The 23,276-nt window shown below is 46.5% G+C and overlaps 1 protein-coding gene across 13 annotated transcripts in view; it reads right to left on the bottom strand.

Annotated features, from left to right (window-relative positions):
- Window positions 1-23,276, bottom strand: part of LOC102573806 (histone deacetylase 8) — a 181,841-nt gene that overhangs the window by 66,109 nt on the left and 92,456 nt on the right. For all 13 annotated transcript variants that reach the window (XM_059732660.1, XM_059732658.1, XM_059732659.1 and 10 more), the window contains 3 exons: window positions 7,336-7,448; window positions 6,190-6,267; window positions 2,578-2,686 (listed from right to left, as the gene is read on the bottom strand). In XM_059732660.1, the coding sequence (XP_059588643.1) occupies window positions 2,578-2,686; window positions 6,190-6,267; window positions 7,336-7,448 (300 nt within the window). The remainder of the gene's footprint in view (window positions 1-2,577; window positions 2,687-6,189; window positions 6,268-7,335; window positions 7,449-23,276) is intronic.

Genomic DNA, 23,276 nt, shown 5'->3' with positions numbered 1-23,276 from the left:
CTTTAATATTTCAAAGACATGTCAGATTTTCAAACAAAATAAATGCCACACTTTGGTCTCAGTTCTACACCAAAGCTATTATTAACAATGGAATTTAATTGGAGACTGAGTCATTCCATTTCCAGAAACAATAGGTAATTATATATATGCCATACCACCCAGAAACAAGCTAGAAGTTTATCAGCTAGAACAAAAGTGTTCAAACACAAGCACTCTTATTTATGGAGAGGCAAGTTCAAAGTGCACATGCTTTCAGACTCCAATAGCAAGCTTCTTTTTTATTTATTTTTATCATTGTGCTGCCATGGGTCAGTCTCCACAGAGATGAGGAAGGCAGTTGCTGCCAAGACAGAGGGAGGTAGAATGGTTTTGAATAACATTTTACTAATTCCCAATGGTGAGAAATACAAAAAAGTGGAGCTTGTAGCCTAGCTGTTTGCCAAAAAGGAAAGGAGTACCAATTACCAGCAGGGATTTTGGGTGAAGAGAATAAGAGGAAATTCTTTGCCCAGGGTGTAGCCTGCTTATAGACTTCACTGTCACAGGTCACAATCAAATACTACAACCACTTTGCAAGTGGTTAAGACAATGGGGACACTTTAACATATGCTCTGAGGGTGGACGGGAGTGGTGCTTTAATTACAGCAGTTCCAAGAGCCACTCCAATTAAAGCATGGCTGTGTCTTGTGCATGAGCATCACCACGCTTAGAAAAGGCATTGGGGGTGCTTGAACTAAAGCTCATTCAATGAGCTTTAGTTCAAGCACCCCCACCATCATTTTTAAGCACAGGGACACTGATACACAAGATGCAGGAAGCAAACTCAATTAATCAAGTCTGCTCCGATGTGCTGGAATTTCAGCATGTTGGAGCAGCCTTGGCACTCATGTATAGGTGTCCTGTGAGTCTACAATCCCTTGCTCTACGGTCAGATAGCTGACACTGCAGAATTAGTACGTAATGGTCTATGGCTCAATGCAGAATTTCTCCTAGTATGTTAGACTTCAGCATCAGTTTTGTACCAGTATATTTTAAAAGCATTTTATTTTATACATGCACATGTAATTGTCAGGTCCAATTTACCTGCTACTGTAATTTACAAAAGACCAGGGATCAGCAAACTTTTTTGGGCAGAGTGCCAAAAACACCCACAACCTTGATTTGCAAGATGTTGGCATGCCAGGGGCAGACAGCAGGGGAGCCACGAGGAGTCCCATCCTTGTTGTGGAAGTGCAGACCCAGCCCCTTCCCTACTGTCTGCCAAGCAAAATGACTCTGTGTGCCACACTGGCACCTGTGCAGGAGGCTGCCTACCCCTGCAGTAGTTGGTACTACTTGCAATTGTTAATGCTGAATGCTGGGTGGTGGTTAAATAACCTGGCAATCTTTAAGGTGCCAATGGCTTTGGACACAAGAGCACCTTACAGGGAGGTACTAGTCTTACCCCTGGCGAAAGAAATGCCACCAAAAGGTTGTAGACCTGATAGGGTACACTGGACTCTTTAACTCTGGTCATCAGCCAAGCTAGGCGTGGAACCCTGATAGATGGACAAAAAGATGATCTCCTTTGCTCCAGCAGCTCCTGCAGCCAAGTTGGTTTCAAACACACTGGCGCCTGTCTTTCCTTTGGACTAAATCAGTAAAGCCGAGAGGGGGGACACTGGTTGTGCAGGCAACCCAATGTGTCTCCATATACACTGCCCAGACTTTTGTGCCATGGAGAGGTCACTCCAGCTGCACAGAATTCAGACTGCATACAGTTTTTAATTTGGATTTAAAACCCTGACTTGAGTTACTCCTGGAAATGCACTTGATGGTTTCATTCACACACTTAGCTATTTACTGAAAAATTTTAAAGCCACTTCACTTTTTGTAAGTGTATGCTCAAAAGTGATAAAAGCCTGGAAATACAGCGGTGGGGAAGTGGGTTACTGTACAGTTAGCATTGAGGTAGCCTGACATAATAGGGAGAGGAAGCTTGCAAGCTCAAAGCATGTTATGGGCAGTGACTGTGCAAGTGGTTTTAACCGTTGGCTTCCATGACCACTCACCTCACAGCCAACTGCAACATGTTGAAGTTAGAAAAGAACTGGCCCCAGATTTCATTTTAAAAAGGGATAACAACTTGTGATTTGTCCCAAGTACCTCTCTGGTGAGGTATCAGCCTCACTGAAACCAACAGTGCAGTGCCACTTCCAGCAAGGAGTGCTTAGTCCCTCACCCTTCCGAGGAAGATAAAATAAGTTCACATGCAATTCAGCTTACATGTTTTGAAATCATCTCAACTCATCCCCAAACACGCCTCTCTCTAAATGGTGATTCCAGAGCATTTATTTTAAAAGCCCTTAATGATTGTTCCCCAGACAGATGCCAATTCTTGCTCAGTGTTTCAGCATATATTATTTGTATTGCAATCCTACACGAAGAGATTTCAGCATGTAAATTATCTGTGTCTCATTAAATTGCTAATATGGAGGGGAAGAGACCAACATAAAATCATAAAATGAATTTTACACGTTCCCTTCCCTGAAATACTATGGTCAAACAAAACATATATTAGATAGGAAAAAGTCTCACGTTTCACAGATCTGGTAATACTTCTCATCCTGAATGCCATCTTGAATGGGCACATTGACAGTGTAATAGCGCCCCTTCCCCAGGCCAACCTCAGACACATCACCAGTACCTGGACAATGAAACACAAATCCATCACACACAGTTAAAAGAAAATGGAATCAGCTCTAAGAATGAACAGGTCTTGGATATCTTGTATAGGATGGGAAGTGTTGATGTGTAGCATGCTCAGAGAAGCTGGCACACAGACTCTTATATGGGGGAACCCGAGTTATTTTGTTGGATGATAGTTGCCCATGGGTAGCTGCTGGAAGGCAGATTTAAGCTCTGCAAACTGTCCTCCCCCAAGAAAGTTCCTGTTTGAAGACAGATGCTTCAGAGCATTAAGCAACCGTGGCAGAGGAATTCTCTACACAGGCTGTGGCAATTGAGGCAGGAAGCAGAGTGGAAAGTTACACTGGAGAGAAACTAGTGAACCTCAGGACACAAGCCATGTACCTACAACATGCCAAGCTCCTAAAGGGGAAGCTAGTCCTGTGGCTCAAGCATAGGATTTAGACTCAGGAGATTCAGATGTCCCTGGGCAAGTCACTCAGGGCTCATCTACATGGTTTTTTCTGCTGCACTGCCACAAGGCAAAGCCCACACCCTGTATTCTATTCTGCACATGTCAGCTCCTGAAAGCAACTCAGCCCAGCTGCCCTATAATAGTGCTGAACATGTATCAATAAGTATGCCAGAGGCAGAGCAGCTGTGTGCACACATGGCCACTCTGTATGATTAGGCTGCCTCCCTCCAAGAGGTGGCATGTGAGAAGCTGGGGTTGGAGGGTATGACACACTATGTGGTGGAGCTCCCCCATACCACACAGAGGTGGTGCACACATGTCCTTGGTCCCTGGGGCTCAGTTCCTCCATATGTAGTAAGGGGGTAATATTTCCTCTCTCACTCTGCTAGTCTAGACTAGCTAGACCAGGGGTGGGCAAAATATGGCCCGCGGGCTGCATCTGGCCCATGAGGCCATTCTATCTGGCCCACGGGGCCCCTAAAAAATTTAGAAAATTAATATTTCTCTGCCCTTGGTTCCTGTCATAAACGAGAGGAACCAAAGGCAGTAGGACCCAGGGGAAGCGCTGGCAGGCTCTCTCAACAGCAGGGCCACCTGGTCCTGGCTCCACCCCCACCGCCCGAAGCCCCACTTGCGGCTTCTGGCCTGGGACCATGCAGCTGCCCCGCGCCTGAACTTCACGTAAGGGGGAAGAGCAGGGAAGGACCCCGGGCAAGGAAGGAGCCCAGGCAAAAGTGGCCCGGGGAAAAGCTGAGTGTAGCGGGGGGGAGAAAGTGGCCCCTCGCCCACGCTGTGGCCGGCACCCCGTGTTTGCCACCGCCGCCTCTGGGCTGCCCAGCATGTGAGCTCCAGGTGGGCAGCAGCAGCCAACACTGCCTGACACGGTACGTGGGGGGACCACAGCTGCTGTTGCCATGTGCAGCCTCAAGGGGTGAGCCCAAAACTGGCGCAGAGCCCAAGCTGGCAGCAGGGCCAGGTTACAAGCTGGTGCTGAGCACAAGGAAAAGCAGCCCCTCACTCGCCCTGTGGCCGGTGCCCCATGCTGCAGCCGCTTGCAGCCTGTGTGGGGCTGCCTGTGCCTGCTCAGGACAACCCCGTATGGGCTGAGAGTGCCTGCAGCAGGGAGCACCAGCCACGCGGCAGGCAAGGGACCGCTTTTCCCCACACTCAGCATCAGCTTCTTCCCTGCTAGCGAGCAGGGGGTCAGGGCTGTGTGGTGCCCCCACCTGTACCGCAGGGCTGGGGGGCACTTGGAGTAAGTGGACAGGAGCCAGCGGGAGCATGGCACCTACACTGGTGTCCCAGGGCCAGTGCCAGCAGGGCCCAGAGCAGGGTGGCAGGAGCGCAGGGTTCCAGCCAGCAGGGGCTCTATCGAGCTGGGTCAGCTCCCCCCTCTCCCTGCTGGTGCAGCCCAGCCTGGCTCCACAGACCCCCGCCAGCCTGTGCCCCACTTTGGGCCCCACTAGTGCTGGCCCTGGGACATGGGACAAATGTCCCAATGTCTTGGAACCAAAGACATTGGGACACTGGTCCCAAGATGCTGACCAGGGGGCAGGGCACCTGTCAAGGGGCAGGGCTACCCATGCGGCCCTCAACAGCCTGCCAAAACTGGCTAAGTGGCCCTCCGCCCGAAATAACTGTCTGCCCCTGAGCTAGACTGCATGGCTCACAGGGCAGGGACTGCCTCTCGCTATGGCTACATCTTCACAACAGAATTAACTCACACACAACACCATTTGATTCCAGTTTAGTGGTGCTTTCAGCCCAGGCTGCTTCTAAACACAAGGGTTGCTTCCACTTGGGTTGATAACCCACCTATGTTATAGTGAGGACCTCTGCTAAGCCCCTCCAAAGCTAATACTCCTCTAATGCCCTCCCCCTGATAACCCAGTAGGCTCAGGATAACAGACAAGTTATCCCACAATTTACTGTGGAAAATCACAGTGGGGAGCAGCCTACTGAAGCATTAAGAGGCACAGGACAGGTCAGCAGACTCCTAGTGCAGTGTTGGGATAGACACAGTAACTAGGCTACTGCAGCACACGCTCACTCCTAGCTCTTCCTGGAGTTACCTTGGCAGTAAAACTATGCCTTCTGAATTTCCATAGCAGAATAGAGCCCCAACCCTGTCAAATCCTCAACAGAGTCATGCTGGATTACACCAGCTGAGGACTTGGACCATGGTGTGAAAGCCTAAATGTGCTCCCAGCTGGCATCACAGATGATACCACGATATGCACAGTGAAGTTTCAGCCTCAGAGGCATAATATCTGGCCCTAACCCAAGATTGCTCCTAAACATGTTCCATGTTAAGTGCATAAGCAAGCCCCAATGACCACCCAAATTCTGAGAGTTGACACATGCATAAAAGCTTTGCTTGAATGAGGCTAGTGCTCAACACCTTGAAAGACTAAGGTGTATATAGGTTGCATGGTATCTGAAGGGCCGCTGTGAAGATACAAACACAGCCATGGATGTCTAAAACCAGAACTAAACTAAGGCAAAAGGGAAAGGCACAAGTTTTTTGGGCCCGCTGTGCCAGGCTTTCACTAACTTGGTTACGGTTTATGCAGGGTTGACTTGCTGGCCTTAAAAAAAGGCTAACTTGCACATTGGAAACAAATGGCCAGCCTTGTATGAAAGGTGAAACAAGTGGCAGTATGTTGTTTTAAGGTGCCTTGTTGCATCCCTCCCACTTCTGAATTAGCTGCTGTCCCTGCTCCTTTGGGACTCCTCAAAACACTACTGAAGATCTGCACTCTTATCTCTGCCATGCGCTGGGAAACCAGCCCAAACAACAAGGCAGCATGGTAGAACAGACCTAGGAGTGCTCTCAACTGGATGGTTTCGTGTCTGAAAGGCTGAAGAAGCCGAGGATACCGGGCTCCTGTTTTATTCTGATAGGTAAAGAGTGGATGTAGACACAGACGGGTGGCAAAACACCTAGATAGGCTGAAAGGAACAGGACTGATCAGCAGACCAGAAGTTCTGCTGTGGTCCCAGTGGTAATCTATGACTCTAATTAATGAAACCATAAGATCACTTGCCTGGGAAAAATCCTGGAGAAAATTTATGAAGAGAGACAGTCATAACTTTGGAAGTGAAACTAAAGGCATCTTCAACACCTGTCAAAAGAAAAAGAGACAGAAAAACAGAGGCATCACTTATATAAGGCAGCATTACAGAGAACACACTAAAATATGTATCAACAAGCAGGCAGCAGCGAGGGGAGCAGGGAAGAAGCCAATAATATAAGGCAGATAACAGCACATTAAATTAATCCTTAACAAATGTAACATGGGTCACAACTGCCATGAGTTGTGCTGGTCTCAACATACTCATTAGTGAATGTATTTCCACATCACAAGCCATTACGAAGGCCAGCAGCATTGGTACTGGCTGCTCAGACTGAAAGGACAGGGGGCAGACTGGGAGCTCTGATTCATAGTGCCCTGGCAAAGGCCTGGTCCCAATTAGAAACAGTTCCTGGTCCCTCACTTTCCAAAGCCCTACAAACCAAGCAAGATTTTTTTACTCTGATATAAAAAAGGGTGGGGGGTGAAGTTACAGGAGACTTAACACAAACCAAATGTAGGGAGAAAACAGACCAAAATGAAACACACCATAAAAGTTTGAAGGGCAGGAAATGTTAAACAGTGTTGAAACAACATCCCCTATGCAGAGAAAGGCTGCAGTCGAGGTCCACTCTGACTTCAGTTTTATAGCATCAAAATACTTTTTAAAAAAAAGACATCATTTAACACTGGCTGCTTCAATGCTAAAGCCTGTCTTGATGGCATTAAACAATTAAAAGCACTGTCACTGGTTGTTCTGGACCCAGAGACAAAGGCAAAGGACCATGAGGAAATCCACTTACTGGACAGCCCCTGACAAAGCAGATGACTAGATTTAGAACATGCTGTTAATATAGAAAGTCTTGCTTTAAATATCAGAATGTTGCTCAGAACAGAGGATGCATTTTAATAATGCACAGCAAGGTCTGGGGACAAGACAAGCTTCAAGGGGCAGCCTGTAATTCAGGTCACGTAGATGTAAGAAAACTGAAGAAAATGCCATTGCTCTTGCTGCATGTCATCTCTATTGCAATAACAGCCCCTTGCCTCTCCCAGATTCCACAGAGCTTAAAGGGCTGCACTGTATGGATGGCTTTTCTACCCATGCTGTGGTCTTACCGTCCCCATGATGCAAATCTAAGTCAATGTAGAGGATGCGGTCAAACTTCTGTCGGAGTTTCAGGATACCCAGGACAACATCATTCAGGTAACAAAAGCCTGAAGCTTCATCTCTACAAAGGAACATTTGAGGAGGTAAATGTCACCCAGCAGAGACTCAGTTGCCACGTGCACTCTCCAGAACTCCCATTCACCCAGAGATTTCACCTTGCATTGGCTCATAAGTGGAGAAGGAACCCCTCAATAAGACATTGCAGTCAGCTGGAGATGGAATAAAGACAACATGAGTTGCAGCCAGTAGACACTAGAAACAGCAGAACATGGTTCTGAATCCAGCTGGAAAGTTAGAGATGAGTTTGCTGGATCTCACTCCAGTCAACATGAAAACTGCCACCCTGCTTTGTCTGAAACTTTCCTTGACAAGCCTGAAGTTGAAAAGCAGAGGACATTTCCTTGACAAGCCTGAAGTTGAAAAGCAGAGGACAGCGGAGAGCAATAAATCACAACTGTTATTCAGATGGCACCTCCCAAATATTTTAAATAAATCTGGCACCATTAAAAGGTGCCAGATTAACAGCCCTGTTGATTGAACCCCTAGCTCCACAAAACAGGCACAGTGCTGCCAAGCAGCAAACAAGCTTCCTTATACCAACATACCTCAGCCTCAGGTCAGCAGCACCCAGTTGGGGTAGTGGGGTAGTTTGGTTTACAAGTATCAGCTAATCTTGGCTGACATTGCCTAAGGGAGTAAAAAGTGTGGGCTGCTGCCACTGGAAACTACGCAGAGAACTCTTTTCACACCAGATACCTAAATGCCAGTAGATAAATTGCCAGCACGAGATGTGCCAAACCACAAGCAGCAAGAAGCCCCTCCTTTATGCCACTCTGGAATGGACTTGAACTAGTGACCTTGTGCCCAAATCATCCGCAACCCTATTTCCACACTGTTCTTAGCCTGTGAACTGGATTTCCATGATGTGTGTGGATAGGAAATGAGAGAGAAGAGAGGGTCAGAAAGAAGTGTGTAGACTCATGCAAGCTGATGGGATACAGCTCCATAAGGATTCCCAGCTGATTCAAGTGAGGGCATTACTGGAACAGGGGTAATTGAAACTGCTGAAAAGAATAGTTTCTTACCTCTTTCTCCATAAAAAAAAGTGCATGTGAAATATATTTGAAATAATTCCTTGTTTATTTATATCAAAGTATAGACATACAACCTATTTATTCTGGAGTCATTTATTCAGATTTCGCTCTAGAGTACATTTACCCTGGATTAAGGACCAGACACTTGACCAGCTATCCCAAGTAGTCTGCCCAAAAGTAGGTGCTATTACAGGGCATGGCCACTAGGTGGGTGGCAGGTGAGCTAGTTTGAATTGAGCAAACAGCCACCACAGAATGAAAATGTCAATGCTACAAGGGAGGCCATGTATGTCAGAGAACTTTTTCTGGTGTAAATTTACATCCAACTACTTTGGAAGTAATGTAACACCAGAGAAGAGAATTGTTCCCTGAGAACAAATGCTGTGAATTGTGGATCTGCTCCACCCTTCCTCCACAGTAAACTGGACAATGCTCCAGAGACAACAGTTCACATGTCCACACCCAGAAAGATATGATAGTAAACTGATGAGACAATCTGCCATGGAGGAAAAGCAGTTCCTGCCTGGTGCACAATACTCCCAGCACTACACTGGCAGGAAAGTCCCTTTTGCCCTATCTTGGGAATTCAGCATACATACACGCATAGATGAAACACGCAGCAGAGAGAAACACGTAGCGTGGTAAAACAAAAGTACTCTCCAATGGGTGCTAGCTCAAAGATGCAATGGAAAGATCATTGTAGGCAACAGAACCTAGAGGTTCCCCAACTACAAGACAGAGTGTCTGTTGTGTGGGAAGCTCCAGACTCCAATGGGACAAACACAAAATGACCCAAGTTCTGCTCTCAGTTCTGTCACTGATTTGCTCTGTGACAATGGACAAGACACTTCACTGCCCTGTGCCTTAGTTCTCCCACTAGTAAAGCAGAGGTAACAACATTCACCTACATGAAAAAAATACTGAGATCCCACGGATGAACAGCATTAAAGCGAAACAACCTGAAAGCAAAGATGGTGACAGCAGCTTTGTGAGTTATAAACCACCCCCTCTCCTGACCTGGAGGGAGGAGGGTGGATTCTGACCAACAGAACAACAAACCTTTTGCTTATAAGATGCAACCAATAAAAAAACAAAAGCTGTAAGGCAAGTCCTGCCTTGCGTGGAAAATCCAGGTACTATAGCAGAACACCTGCAATGTTGGCTGCCAATTAATGACACTATGAATAAAACACAGTAAATTCCTCCAGCACCACCTCACTCTGTGTTTGGCAACTCTCCCCAGTTCCCTTATAGGACTTTAAGCTAGCAAACCACCAGCAGTGAACCCAACTCCTGCAGTGTGATCACCTGGATCCAGGGGAGGAGGTCATAAGAATCCTTTCCCATTGTTAACTTCTGAGTAGATAGAACTTACCAGGGCAAGAGACTTCATATCATACTTTCTGCAGTGCTTCCTAATACAGTTTTAAATGGCTCAAGTTGCAGCATCTCTGCCAGCCCCTAATCAATCAATCTAGCCCACATTCCATGACCCCACTGGTAGAAATATTTCCATGATAACCCCTCACGTTCTCCTCCTCTGCATGACATGGCAGGGGGTAGGTGGGGTCCAAGGGCTGTAAAGCAATACGGTATTCTTTCAAACTCACTGCTGCAAACCCCCTGAGCACAGCTGCTCTCCAGAGACACTCTGGCTCTACTGACTTTGAGTGATGCTGGAGATTGATTTTTAACAGGAATCCTAGGACCATTTTTAAATGGTCATTCACACGTTATATTTTTTCCACTCTGTAAGTGTTTTAAAATTTAGGATAATGCCTGCTTAACTTTATCTGGGTGTCAGTAATACAGCTGGTGATTTAGCATGTGGAAGGGGGCAGGGAGAAAGGAGAAAAGAAGAAGGTGAGAGAGATTGATTGCATGCGTGTGTGTGTGCGTGCATGTAAGTGTTTACATGCATGCGCATGTTAGTGACTTGGACGAGGTCACAAATAATATAGGCTGGACTTGATTCTGGTAGAGTGCAGTTCATACAGACACACAATACAACAACTTGGTATCACTGGCAGTCATCTGGGGAGCTGGAATAGCAGAGGATGTTGTATGCATGTACTTAACTCCCTTGAGAACTACAAGATTGGAACAGCAGTAGCACAGGAGGTCAGCCTGTGTTGGAAGAACTGTGAGGGATACAGGACAGGCAACAGATCTGGCTGAGGAGGAGTATAGTAGCAGGGCTGTGCGGGGGTCCTTTCTTTGTCCACCTGCCCTGGTTATGGGGCTTTTTTGTTTTAATAGAAACACATATATTCAAGTTTTTAAAGAGAAATGAAACTCTCCAAAGAGGCATGAAATGCTCCAAAGAGAGAGCAACTGCCTTGGGTCTGACCATAGCCTAGGAGTGTGCCACAACTACATACCTGTCCTGAGAGGAGTTACTAGAGCTTGTTACTTGGGCTCCAGTTTACATTATGGGCCAGTGGAAGGAACCAATAGTTCTTGGTACACTCCTACTGCTCCTCCCTCTGAAAAAGGGAATATGACCGGCCACCTACAGCAGACAGGAATGCTAGAATCTTAATCACTGCAAGGTACATTGGTATAATACTCGTGGCTGCCAGCATTTTTGTCTACACAGACACTCCCGCTGTTCCTACAGCCAGCAGTGAGAATTCAAGAGTGAAAAACTTTAGTACAGTAAAACTAAGGTAGATGCTGGAGAGAGAACAGTTCTTCATCCCAACCTAAATAAGCGATTGTCTAACATGCACTTAAAAATGTCCAGCGATAGAGATTCAACAGCCTAAATAATCTGTCTCCATGATAAACCACCCTCCTAGTTGGAAAGTTTTTCCTAATAGCTAACCCAAGTCTCCTGCATTACAATTTAAACCCGTGACAAGAAGTAACATCCCCTCTCAGACTAGACTCACTGGCCCAGAAGATTCCTTTGGGTCCTAGCGATAGAGATCAAATCACATCAGCTGTATAAGCAACCTGATCTATAGTTGGAAATTGTCTCAAATGCCCTCTCATCTTTTCTTTCCACTTATCTCAACATCTCCTCATGCTACATATTTTAGACCTCTAAACAATTTGCTGCTGCTTTTTAAACCCTGAGTACTCCAAGAATCAAATTTTTGGTTGCATTTCCACAGTGATTCCTGCTGTACACAGCCACTTTGAAGGGAGACCACACAAGGATGTCTTTGGCACAAGGTCTCTTTGGTCAGTTTTCACCTCTAGGAACAAAGAGGTGAAAGGTCAGTGTTTGATCCATAAAAGGCACTAACTCCAGCATCTCGCTCTTAGCCACAAAGGCATCATAGAATATTCTGAACATTAAGCCGTGAGAAATCCCAGAAAGCCCTGGTAACCAATTTCTATGTTTATGACCTCAGGAAGCAATTAAGCCAACATCCTGCTTCCTCCTCAAAGAAGACTTTTCTGACAAAGGGGCATTTATTTTAGCAACACACAGGCATACATACACACACATACACAACTCCTGAATAAGAATGTCTATATAGATGCATACCTTTATAGCAGAAACAGCACCAACTAAATGAAAGCTTCTTAGTGAAGTGCTTAGTTTCAACACAGAGGCAGCAAACATCCATACAAAGGAAAATGCAAAGAATTGCTACTGTGCATAGTACTGTGCATAGGTGCACTCACCAGTCCCCCCATTCTTATCTGCATCTGTGTTCTAGTTTGCCTGATTAATTACTCTTTTTTTCCCCCAAGTTGCCAAGGCCAAATGTAAGGCAAAGACCCAGTTCAAGTTCAGTGGGATTGATGTGAGATCTTACTGTATTACTGATGACTTCTGAATAAACAGAAGACTGTACAAAAAAGTACTGAGTGGGGTGGATTTGATTTAAATCAAATTGATTTAAGTCATGATTTAAATCACAATTTAAATCACTGGTCAGAAAGCCTCAATTTAATCATTGTTTTCTACAAAAAGTGCATTCTTGTTGTTTGATATTCTTTATTCATTTAATTTCTTGAAACTTTGCACTTTGAGAGAGAGGCAAGGGCTAGACTCTGTGTATACAAACGCAGAGAGACAAAGAGGGCTGGTGGGCTCGTAAGCAGGTCTGTTATCTCATCTCCATATACTGCTGTTAACAAGGATTTTCTCTCTGGAGACACAAATCCACAGTTTGAAAACTGAAACTAAGCATCACAGAGATGTCTGATGGGATCTTCTAGACTAAGCACTGAGTCCCATTGGGTAGAGTGGTTTTCTTTAATCTTTACTCATCTACAGAGGAGCCTCTGGGAACCCTATAAGACTGGGCCCCTAATATAGTCCATAGCCTGTTGTGACCTATTGATAAAACTTTTCTAAAAAGATTACATGAGTATATGGTCTCAAATAGTATATAATTAGAAGTTATAACCCCTATTCCATAATGATATTTTCAAGCTTTAACATATCTTACATTAAAAGTATCTTTTTTTTTTTTTTTGGAGGGGGGGGTTAAGCATCTAAAAAAACCCCCCACAAAATACAATTAAATTAAATAATCCAATTAAAATTTTTTTTTAATCCGATTTTTAAAATTTTTATCCATCCTGGTACCAAGGGGCAAGTGTAGCACCAATATTCCACAAAGAAAAGTTAGTCTAGGGTAACTATGCAGCCTGTCGACGTTTAGTCACTAACTGGACAGAGAGCAGAAAGGAAAGAAATTGCTGAAGTCTAGAGGTTAACAAAACCAAGAGCAACAAGAAGCTTAAGCTTTTGAAGAATAGCTCTTTAGACATGCTTTCATTGACAAAATAACCAAGTTAGCAGCAGCCTAAAGGAACTCTGCACATCACATATTTGGAGTTTAGTGAGTTGACTGGCGCTCGCTAAACTAATTCAGAGCGATTAGGAAAGAAGTATGGGCACAAGGACTGAATATAAAGGGGAGTACCTGGCAATTTATAAGATGGGAAAGAAATGTGAATTACTAGCAATTCCAGATCATAGGGACCAGTGCAACCACCCTTTTATTGAAGAATTTCATCAAATGAGAAGGTGAATAGCCCCAAAAAGCTTACAACTGATACTAAAGGGGACCTGCAAGAGTGAGGGCCAAAAGAGAAAGCAGGTCAGGAAGCATCAACATAAAAGTGTCATGCTGAAAAAAGAAGGATGTTTGTTCCCGAAAACTTGCAAAGAACAATTTTTCCAACTATTTAGTTGCTTTAATAAAAGATATCATATTTACCCAAAGAACTTTGTTTGCCTATGTCCTTAGACCACCGTGGCTATAACCAACACCCCCAAAACATACTGAAGAAATACAAGTGGAGAAAATAACCCAACACAGGTTTCAATAGTGGGAGACACCAAAAAGGAGCAAAGCTAAAGTGTGATGACAATGGACGGGGATCTAGACACATGATATAGTCAGTGCCGGGTGACAGACAGTCACGTCAAGAAGCTGAGTGGTGACAAGCCTCTCTAAATAAAACTGTACTAGGAGGATTTCATTCCATATTATTCAAAACCTCAGGGAAGAACAATAAATACCCAGAAGCCAGAGAAAGATTTAAAAGAAAAGACTAAATAGCTTGACTAAGGCAAGCCTGAGGCAGGAAGAAAAGGGACAGGAGTCTAAGGTGGCAACAACCAGGACAAAGACATACTTTAGGTGGCATCAGAGCCTGGGGCCACACTTCCTTGGAAAAGAGAAGAGGCGGCTCCTTCTATTCCTTTTGTCTTTCTATTTCACTTGTGGACTCACTGAGAGGTATTTGCAAACCTAATCCTGAACATCAAAAATACTCTAATTACATTAGGAGAAGGACCCATTTAAGAATACTCCAGAGGCTGAAAAAGCCCTATACGCTCTACATAAGGCTGGGAGGAAGTGGAGATGCCAGTGCTTCTGCAACCAGAGACATCAACAAGAGTTCTAGCAACTCCATCACCATCTGCATCATGGAAACAAGCATCCAGGTTGCCAAGGCCACAGCATTTTACCACATTTACTCTCTTCTTAAAATGCTTTGGAGGAGTTGGGAGCTTCATCCTGCTGCTTCAGGGATGCTTATATACATCATAAAAGTCACCACTGCCGATCAAAACTTTGCCAGCAGTCTCAGAAGGCATTTTAAGGGGTAAACGGACCAGGAAAATTTCTCCTCTGAGTTTGGTCCCTTCAGGCTGGAGTTGAAAGATACTGGCAGGACAAAGCATGAGGCGAATATGCCTTCTTATTCACTTGGTGGAAAGATGGCGCTGGCATCTGAAGCCCCTCAACCACCCACCACTAATATTTCATACTAGAATTTTAAATCTGAACTACTGGAAGTCCCAGACCACCTTGGCATTCTGCCCTTCCCCGAAGCTTCCATTTAAGAATCCCAAGCATAGATGAACTAAGCCTCCACACCAGAGGCCAAGGAGATGGGGGCACAGAAGCATCAAGTCACTCAGGGTCATGTGACCAACCCAAGGTCAACACTATGAAATGGTTAAGGAAACCTCTTTAGAGTACAATTCAGCTCTGAAAACAGCATGAGCAAGGGGTGCATGTGGGTGGACCCACGATCATTTCCTCAACAGTTTTCCCAGCAGTTATACTCAACATACGAACAATTTTTATCTCCTAATGCCCTACTGTGGCAGAGCACTGGTGGGGTACTTGCCACTTAGGGATGCTGCAAACTCTGTGGGAGCTTGTTGGCTGAGCTGCAGGGAAAGCCCCAACAGGAACCATTTTTAAGGGGGGAGGCAGGTATCGGAGCAGTCCCAGTGCTCTGCCACTTCAACAACTGGCCCAGGTAACCAGCAGGTCAGCCCAGTCCTGACGAGTGGCCATCTTAAGCCTCAGGCCAGCAGGGCAGGAGGCAGCAGCTGCTGCCTGGTGCTGAGGAAAGAACGTCTCCCATGGAGCTGCTGCTCCAAAGATGACACGGAGGTAAGGGCAGGAGCTATGGGGAGGCTTGGAGGCTCCCGGTCCAGGTTCTGGTCATAACTTGAAACTGCGCCCTGCTGGGGATGGGTGGCCTGGTGGGGCTCCTAATGGCGTAGGAGTCCCCAGGAAATGCCAGAGCAGTTACTGCCTTGGTGAAAGGTGAGGAGGGTTGCCTTAATAACCCCAGCCCCCTGCCCCCCTCTTTAGGGTGGGTAATGCAACATCGGAGGCAGCTAGGGCCAGGCACACCCATGCAGGGGGGACCTGAGCCCAGTAGGGTATAAGACCATGGAGAGAGGAGGAGAGATGTGGGCCAGGCACGCTGATGAGGGGCACCCGAGCCTGTGGGGGTGTCCGACCTCAGGCCCCAGAGAAGGAGGTGGAGTATGTACCTCAGGGGAGGCGAAGGTGCAGAGCTAGGTGAAGAGGGGCACCTGAAGGGCTGCATCTAAGTAACTGAACCAGCTGAGACCCTGCGAGTAGGGGACATGAGTTTAGGTCCTGTTAACTTGGGGGACCAAATTTGGTGCAGGTAAGCCTTAGGGCGCCTGAGACCACAGGTGGGCCTGAGGTTGATTTGGAGGGTGGCAGAGGAGAAGCTGCATAGAAATAAGGGGGTGAGTCAACAGCCCTGTATGGAGAGCAGCTGGGGGGAGTTACCCGCTACGAGACAGGGCAGAGTCTGCACAGTATTTTGCGAACCGCCCAGCATTTGTTCAGATGAGGGCAGCGGGAGATGCCCAAAAGGCCGCACGCTTGCTGGCCAGGGAGTGAAGGGAATCAAGCCTGAGGACCCCTTAGGATATGGCAGGGTGAGTGTGGCCCCAGGGAAAAGGAGGGGTGGTACAAGCGAGGCCCAGCAAAGGCAGTATGAGAGAGACCATGCGAGAGAGACAGTGGAGTGAGAGGGAGGTGGTATGAGTGTGACCCGTTAAAAGGGCAGGTCATGAAAGGCCTAATATTGTAATGAGTTGGGCCTGGCCTCAGGCCGGAGCTTTACACAGTTGTTAGAAACACCTGAGAGGCATGGGACACGTAAGGGGAGGTAGGAGCATGTACAAAAGGCCCTAGACATAAGGGCCCAGAAAGGACAGCCTCCTGCCTAATTAAGATCACTAATTACTTAACAGCAAGGCATGGCAGGTGAGATTGGCAGGCAGCGTACCCAGAGGTAGTGGAAGACCAGCACTGGTTGGTTGGGCAGCTCCCATGTCACCACACCCAGCTTACAAATAAGAATTGGGACCCAAGAGTCAAGCCAGGTTTGTTCCATCATCCACCACCAGTTCATCTGCAACTAACCCCTGAATACCCCACTCTCTACAGCTAGTTGCACCCATATATTCCAATAACACTTAATTCTGTTGAGGTCCAAAAAAAAAAAATGAGCTGGATTTTATTCCTGCAGAAATCTTGTTTTTACACCTTCACATTGACAATCTGAATAAATGAAGGACCAGATCTTTGGAGTTAAAATGTCCTGTTTTACCAGGGCCTCCATTCAGAGGAGAGGTGAACTTCTAGATTGATTTCCCTCTTTTCTGTGGATGCAGTAAATTGAGGAAAGGCAAGTTAATCAGCAAGCTTCAGCCTGGGTTCCACTCCTGCAGTTGGAAACTCAGCGCTTGCCCAGCCACACTCCCCTTTCTGCAACTCTGATTGCATTATGAGCAAGCCAAATCCTGGGATTTCTGCATGCCCTTTCCTCCTTCTCTCTTTGTTCCAGCACAACAGTTCAAGGTGCCTGTCAAATGCAAGGCTCTTGTGATATCCAAGTCAACAGCTTTTACAGAAAAAGACTCCTATGTTTTTATAGCAACACTATTTCCTCTATTAAAAAAGGGGGAAGGGTTAGGGGAAAAAAAGGTCTGGAATCATTTAACTATTGAATTTCAAAACGTCATTCCCTTAATTCTCTGTAGAGATCTGTTCCCTGGACTCGTACTCTGTGGGCTGTTAAAGGGACACAGTCAACTTTTTAAAAAGCCATATTGTGCTTGACCTATTAGGGTTATAACCAGCACCTGACATGTATACAATGGAAACGGACTGAAAAAAGTCTTCCTCCCTGATTGTTTATGTTTGTGCATTTGACAGAGCTTTGTGGGTAGCCAGTTTTTGTGGTCTCAGCTTTTGCTGTTGTTTGCCTGGGTATTTCAAAAAACATGAGAAAGAAAAATCATTTTAAACACATGGGGGGGGGGGGGGGAATGTGCCTGTAAAGCCATCAGAATTGGCTGCAAGGAAATCTAATAGATGAAATTACTTTACTTTAGCACCAATCTGAAACTGACTGGATTTCACTGTAATCCTGAAAAAGCACCACAAACCAGCTTATCCACCATCAGGAGTGGGCCTGTAGTCTCAATTACTCTTTTACCTATCCATCTGGAATTCACTATAGGCTGCAACAAGGCAATGAGTAGTCTGGCAGCCCCAATATTAGGCTGTGGACCTCATCAGGTGCTTTTAAAAGGGGCGCAACTTGAAATAGTTTTTCAGTGTCCACACTTAAGGGAATCCTGGGTCCTGACTGAGCGCCCTGTAATCAGAAAGGTCTGAGGTTTATCTTTTTAATTTCTTTTTTTAAACACACTTCAGGGCTTTTCTGCTGCCTTGTTGTTTATAAAGGTCATTTCAGCAAGACAGAAACTTCCCATATAAGGAAACACTTGAAAACAGAGAAATAGGTTTTGTTAACCTCTTCCGCTTGGAGTCCTCTTAGTGTGACTGCAACTAAAGTAGCATCAGCAACTGGGCCATCTGCATCCCCCAGCCCTGTTCCAGTCTCTGTCAGTACTACCACAAGCAGCTCAAGCCTTTCACCGTCAGCTGTTTTGTCAAGATCCTGCTCATTCTCCCAAGCTCAGACTACACTGTGTACACTTGCCCCATGTATACCAACAGCACATCACTTTGCGGACCAACAGGGTACTGGAAAACTGAGTTTTATTCCATCAGGAACCAGTAATAGTGACCAGCAATGAGCTTGAGATAAGTGTTTTTATTTAGCAGCTGAACCAGAGCAAGAAAGAATTTTAAAGCAAATTGCATGTTGAGGCACTTATGCTATGATGCTTTCGTGCAATCAAATACCACACACATGAAAGGAATAACTTGCCAGGACAGCTACGGAGGGCAGACCGCTCCAAGAGTAGACACAGGTTTTTACAAGTAAGCGTGCTTGTCAGAATGTATCCCACTCTCTCCACAAAAGAACAAGGTATGCTAGCAAAAATTCTGTCTTGCTGGTATCACTGTATCTACACTAGGAGGCTTTGCTATCACAGTTCTGCTATAAAGGGCCCCCCTCTCTATTACAGATGTCATCTGACATTATCTGTGCCAGTGAGACAGCCCAAGGTAAAATGAAAGCCTATTTCTGTGACTTAGACCAGAACCCAATTCAGTGTTTGCCTACAAAGTGATCAGCAGAGATCCTGTTTTTTTTCTGTTTAAAAACCACAAGTTCTCTGAATAAAAGCCACAAAATCCATGAAACGCATAAGTATATCTTTCAATTGAACATAATATTTTATTGATATAATTTTAAAGCAGTTTGGAGGCTTACTAGTGCCTTAATCACTATAATAAAATAAATTCTAAATACCTATAAACTTTGGTATTTGATTTTGGGTTTTTATCATGGAAAAAATCAGAGCTCCCCCTGCCTGCTTCACTCACCAGGACACAACCTCCAGCCCTGCTGACGTCCCTCACTCCCCACCCCAGCCCTGCTGGAGGAAGACACCAGCTGCCAGGGCTAAGGAGCCAAAGACTCTGGTCTGCAACCCCCTGCCCCCCACAGCAGCAGCTAAGCTTCCGCAGGCAGCAGCCAGAGGTGGCAGCTGCAGCAGAGCAGAGCACAGAGCCTGGCTCCCTCTCCCCCACAGGCAGCACAGCTGGAGTAGAGCCTGTTGGGAGCGGCTGAGGGGGCTGCCCACTGTGGGTTTGGGCTCCCCACCCTGCTACCTTCCCCCTGGGGTATCTGCAGCCCAGCAGGTGGAACCTGCCGTGGCATGGCAGAGCAGTACTGGAAGGGGAAGCTTGTTGCTGCCGTGAGCCCCGCACCACCCTGGCAAGGCAACCCTGCCCACCCAGCAGCAGCAAGGGGCACAACTCCATGCCTCCATCCTTGCTGCAGCCAGGCAGGCAGGGGGTGCCTCGCCAGGGCAGTGCAGGGCTTACAGCAGCAAGGAGCTTCCCCATCCAGCCCTGTTCTGTCCTGCTGTATCCCTCCCACTGGGCCACTGAGACCCCTGAGGGAGGGCAGTAGGGTGGGGAGCCCAAGCCTGCCAGCCCCACCCCTCCCAATCCCGCTCTCTGCCCAGGCCCTGTGGTCACGTATTCCAACCTCGGGCACCAAGCCTCATGCACTGCCCAGGTTGGGCAGCAGCACCAGCCCAACTCCTTCCCTCACTATGAGGGCCTCAATTCCTGCCCCCCACCCAACAGACTTACCTGCTGTAGCTGCTCTCCAGGCTGCCTGGCAGCCATGCGCTCATGTGCCCACACACATGGTGCCACCTGCCAGACCGCCCTCCTCCCACTCCCCCCTGCAGCCTGTAAAGAGCTCTTCGCAAAAGTGGAAAACCCACGTTTCTCCATTTAAAATGAGAAAGCCATGCTTTTCTCAGATAAAAAGGGAAAATCCGCGTTTCCCCCCACATTTTCTTGTGGGAAACGGAAAACCCGGATCCTTGGTGATCAGAAAAGCTAGTCTTCAATAGCACTCCAAGTGGACATTTTTATTCTGAAAGAGTACCCCAACACTGAGTGATTCCAAGATTGTTTGAATGCTTTATGTTCACACTTCACAGAATCATAGAAAATTAGGGTTGGAAGTGACCTTAGAAGGTCATCTTGTCTAACCCCCTGCTCAAAACAGGACCATCCCAAACTATACCAATCCCAGTCAAGGCTTTGTCCAGCTGCGTCTTAAAAACCTCCAAGGATGAAGATTCCACAATGTCTCTGGGTAACCTGTTCCAGTGCTTTACTACCTCTTAGTGAGAGAGTTGTTTTCTAATATCTAACCTAAACTTCCCTCGCTGCACCTTGAGACCATTGTTTCTTGTTCTGTCCTCTGTCACCGCTGAGAACAATCAAGCTCCATCCTCTTTGTAACCACCCTTCAAGTGGTTGAAGGCTGCAATTAAATCCGTTCTCAGTCTTCTTTTCTCCAGACTAAATAAGCCCAACTCCCCCCAGCCTCTCCTTGGAAGTCATGTGCCCCAGCCCCCTAACCATTTTCATTGCCCTCCACTGCACTCTCTCCAATTTGTCCACACCCTTTCTGTAATGGGGGGCCCAAAGTACAAGCAGTATTCCAGATGTGGCTTCACCAGGGCCGAATAGAGGGGAAGAATCACTTCTTTCGATCTGCTGGCAGTGCTCCTACTAATGCAGTCCAGTATGCCATTAGCCTTCTTGGCAAACAAGGGCACAGTGTTGGGTCATATTCAGCTTATTGCTGAGGGTGCACTCCATCCCACCATCCAGGTTGTTGATAAAGATACTGAACAAGACTGGCCTCAGGAACAACCCCTGGGGCACTCCACCTGATAACAGCTGCCAACTATGCATTGAGCCATTGACTAATATCCTGAGCCCAATGATCTAGCCTGTTTATTATCTACCTTACAGACCATTCATCCAACCCATACTTCCTTAGCTTGCTTGCAAGAATGTTGTGGAAGACCATATCAAAAGTCTTGCTACAGACAAGGTACACCACATACACTGCTCTCCCCGCATCCACAGAACCAGTCATCTCGTAATAGAAGGCAATCGGGTTGGTCAGGCACAACTTGCCCTTGGAGAATCCATACCAACTCTTCCTAATCACTCTCTTCTCTGCCAAGTGCTTAGAAATAGATTCTTTGAGGATCTGCTCTATGATTTTTCCAGGGACTGAGGTGAGGCTGACCAGTCTGTATTTCCCTGGATCCTTCTTCTTCCCTTTCTTGAAGATGGGCACTATTATTTGCCCTGTTCCGACTTTCTGGGACCTCTCCCAATTGCCATGAGTTTTCAAAGATGATGGCCAGCAGCTCTATAGTCACATCAGTCAACCCCGTCATCAGCCCTGGGTGCATCATATCTGGCCCCATGGACTTGCACATGTCCAGCTTATCTAAATAGTTCCTAACTTGTTCTTTTGCCACTGTTACCTGCTTGCCTTCCCAAACTGTGTTGTCAGGTGCAGTAGTCTACGAGCTGACCCTGCCCATGGAGACACTGGTAAAAAAGGCATTAAGTACTTCAGCCTTTTCCACATCATGTCACTAGGTTGCCTCCCCCATTTAATAAAGGATTCACGCTTTCCCTGATCTTCCTCTTGTTACTGACATTTGTAGAAACCCTTTATGCCCCTTGCCAGCTGCAACTCCAGTTGCACTTTGGTTTTCTTGATTTCATCCCTGCATGCCTAAGCAATACAGGCATCCCGCATCTTACGCGCATTTAACTTGCGCAAATTCAACTATATGCGGGTGGGGAGGGGGGGCGGGGCTTGAGTCTGGATGCGACACTGCCGCTTACCTGGAGGCTCCGCCACCACCACGCTGCCAGCGGTGACTGCCTCTGCCTCCAAAACCTCCCGCCACCGCCATGGAGACGTGCCCGGAGTTGTGTGGCCGGGCATGGTGGTGGCCAGGCGGCACGCAACCATCCCCACCACCACCCCAAGCTGCACTGCTGCCGACAGCCACACAGCTCTAGGCGCGGCTCCACGATGGCGGCGGGAGGTTTTGAAAGCAGAGGCAGTCACTGCTCACTGCACAGTAATATGCGATTTCACTATACAGAATTTTCGCCTTTACACTCAGCCTTTAGAACGTAACCCCCACGTAAGATGTGGGATGCCTGTACTCTCATACACCTCTGTAGTATTTTGTCCAAGTTTCCACTTCTTGTAAGCTTCCTTTTTGTATGGACACTTCTATTTTGGAATAAGAATATTTAGGAGAGAAAGGGGAACTGCACCCAGGCTGTAAACTATTTTAATTGCTGCTTGGAATAATGATAGAAGATTTAGGATTACAGGAAATTGGAGCTGCAAGGGACCTTGCAAGGACATCTAGTCCAGTCTCCTGCTCAAGGTAGGATCATCTCTGACAAATCATCCCAGCCAAGTGTCTGTCTAATTTGCTCTTGAAAACTTATAAAGATGGAGATCCCACAATTTCTCTAGGTAGCCTGATCCAATGCTTGACCACCTTCATAGTCAGGAAGTTCCTTCTGATCTCTAGCCTAAGTATCTCCTGCTGCATCTTCACACCATTACTCCTAAGCCTGTCCCCTGTAGCCACAAAGGAAAGCCCATCTCCATTTGCTCAAATTGGCCTTCAGATAGTTAAAGACTGTTATCAAACTTGACCTGAACAATTACAGTAAATTCCTGGTCCCCAAAATTAAAAGTTTATAGAGGAGCCTCAGATGAATTTTTCAGGAGCTTATGGAAAAGGAGGAGACACAGAAAAGATCAGCCACCCTAGAGCAGTCTTTCTTCCAATGGGCTGACAGACATAAGGGCACAACTTGCCATAAATATGCCCCTAACTTGGCATGCCCCCAGTTACCAGGGCTGCACACGTTTGGTCATCCATGCACATATACATTTGCCAAGTGTGTGGTATACAATATACATATGCAGTTATGAAAGCTTAACTCCAAATTCACACATTCTTCCCTAGGTAAGCCTTGCTGGGACTTACCCATGGTTTAGAAGAGTGCAAGTGTGTGGTGCCAGCTCCTGAACAGGGACGGAAGGAAAATACAATAGAAAGGTCAATTACCTGGAATAATGAGTGTTATTATCATTCTGGATAAATTTTTCCAGAGAAATCAAACATCACAGTACAAACGGCTGAAAACTAGACTCCAATTACTGCACTGTACAGCAAATAT

Source organism: Alligator mississippiensis, chromosome 8, assembly GCF_030867095.1.
Source record: "Alligator mississippiensis isolate rAllMis1 chromosome 8, rAllMis1, whole genome shotgun sequence".
NCBI classification, from domain to species: Eukaryota; Metazoa; Chordata; order Crocodylia; family Alligatoridae; genus Alligator; species Alligator mississippiensis.
This window is presented reverse-complemented; position numbering and strand designations above follow the sequence as displayed.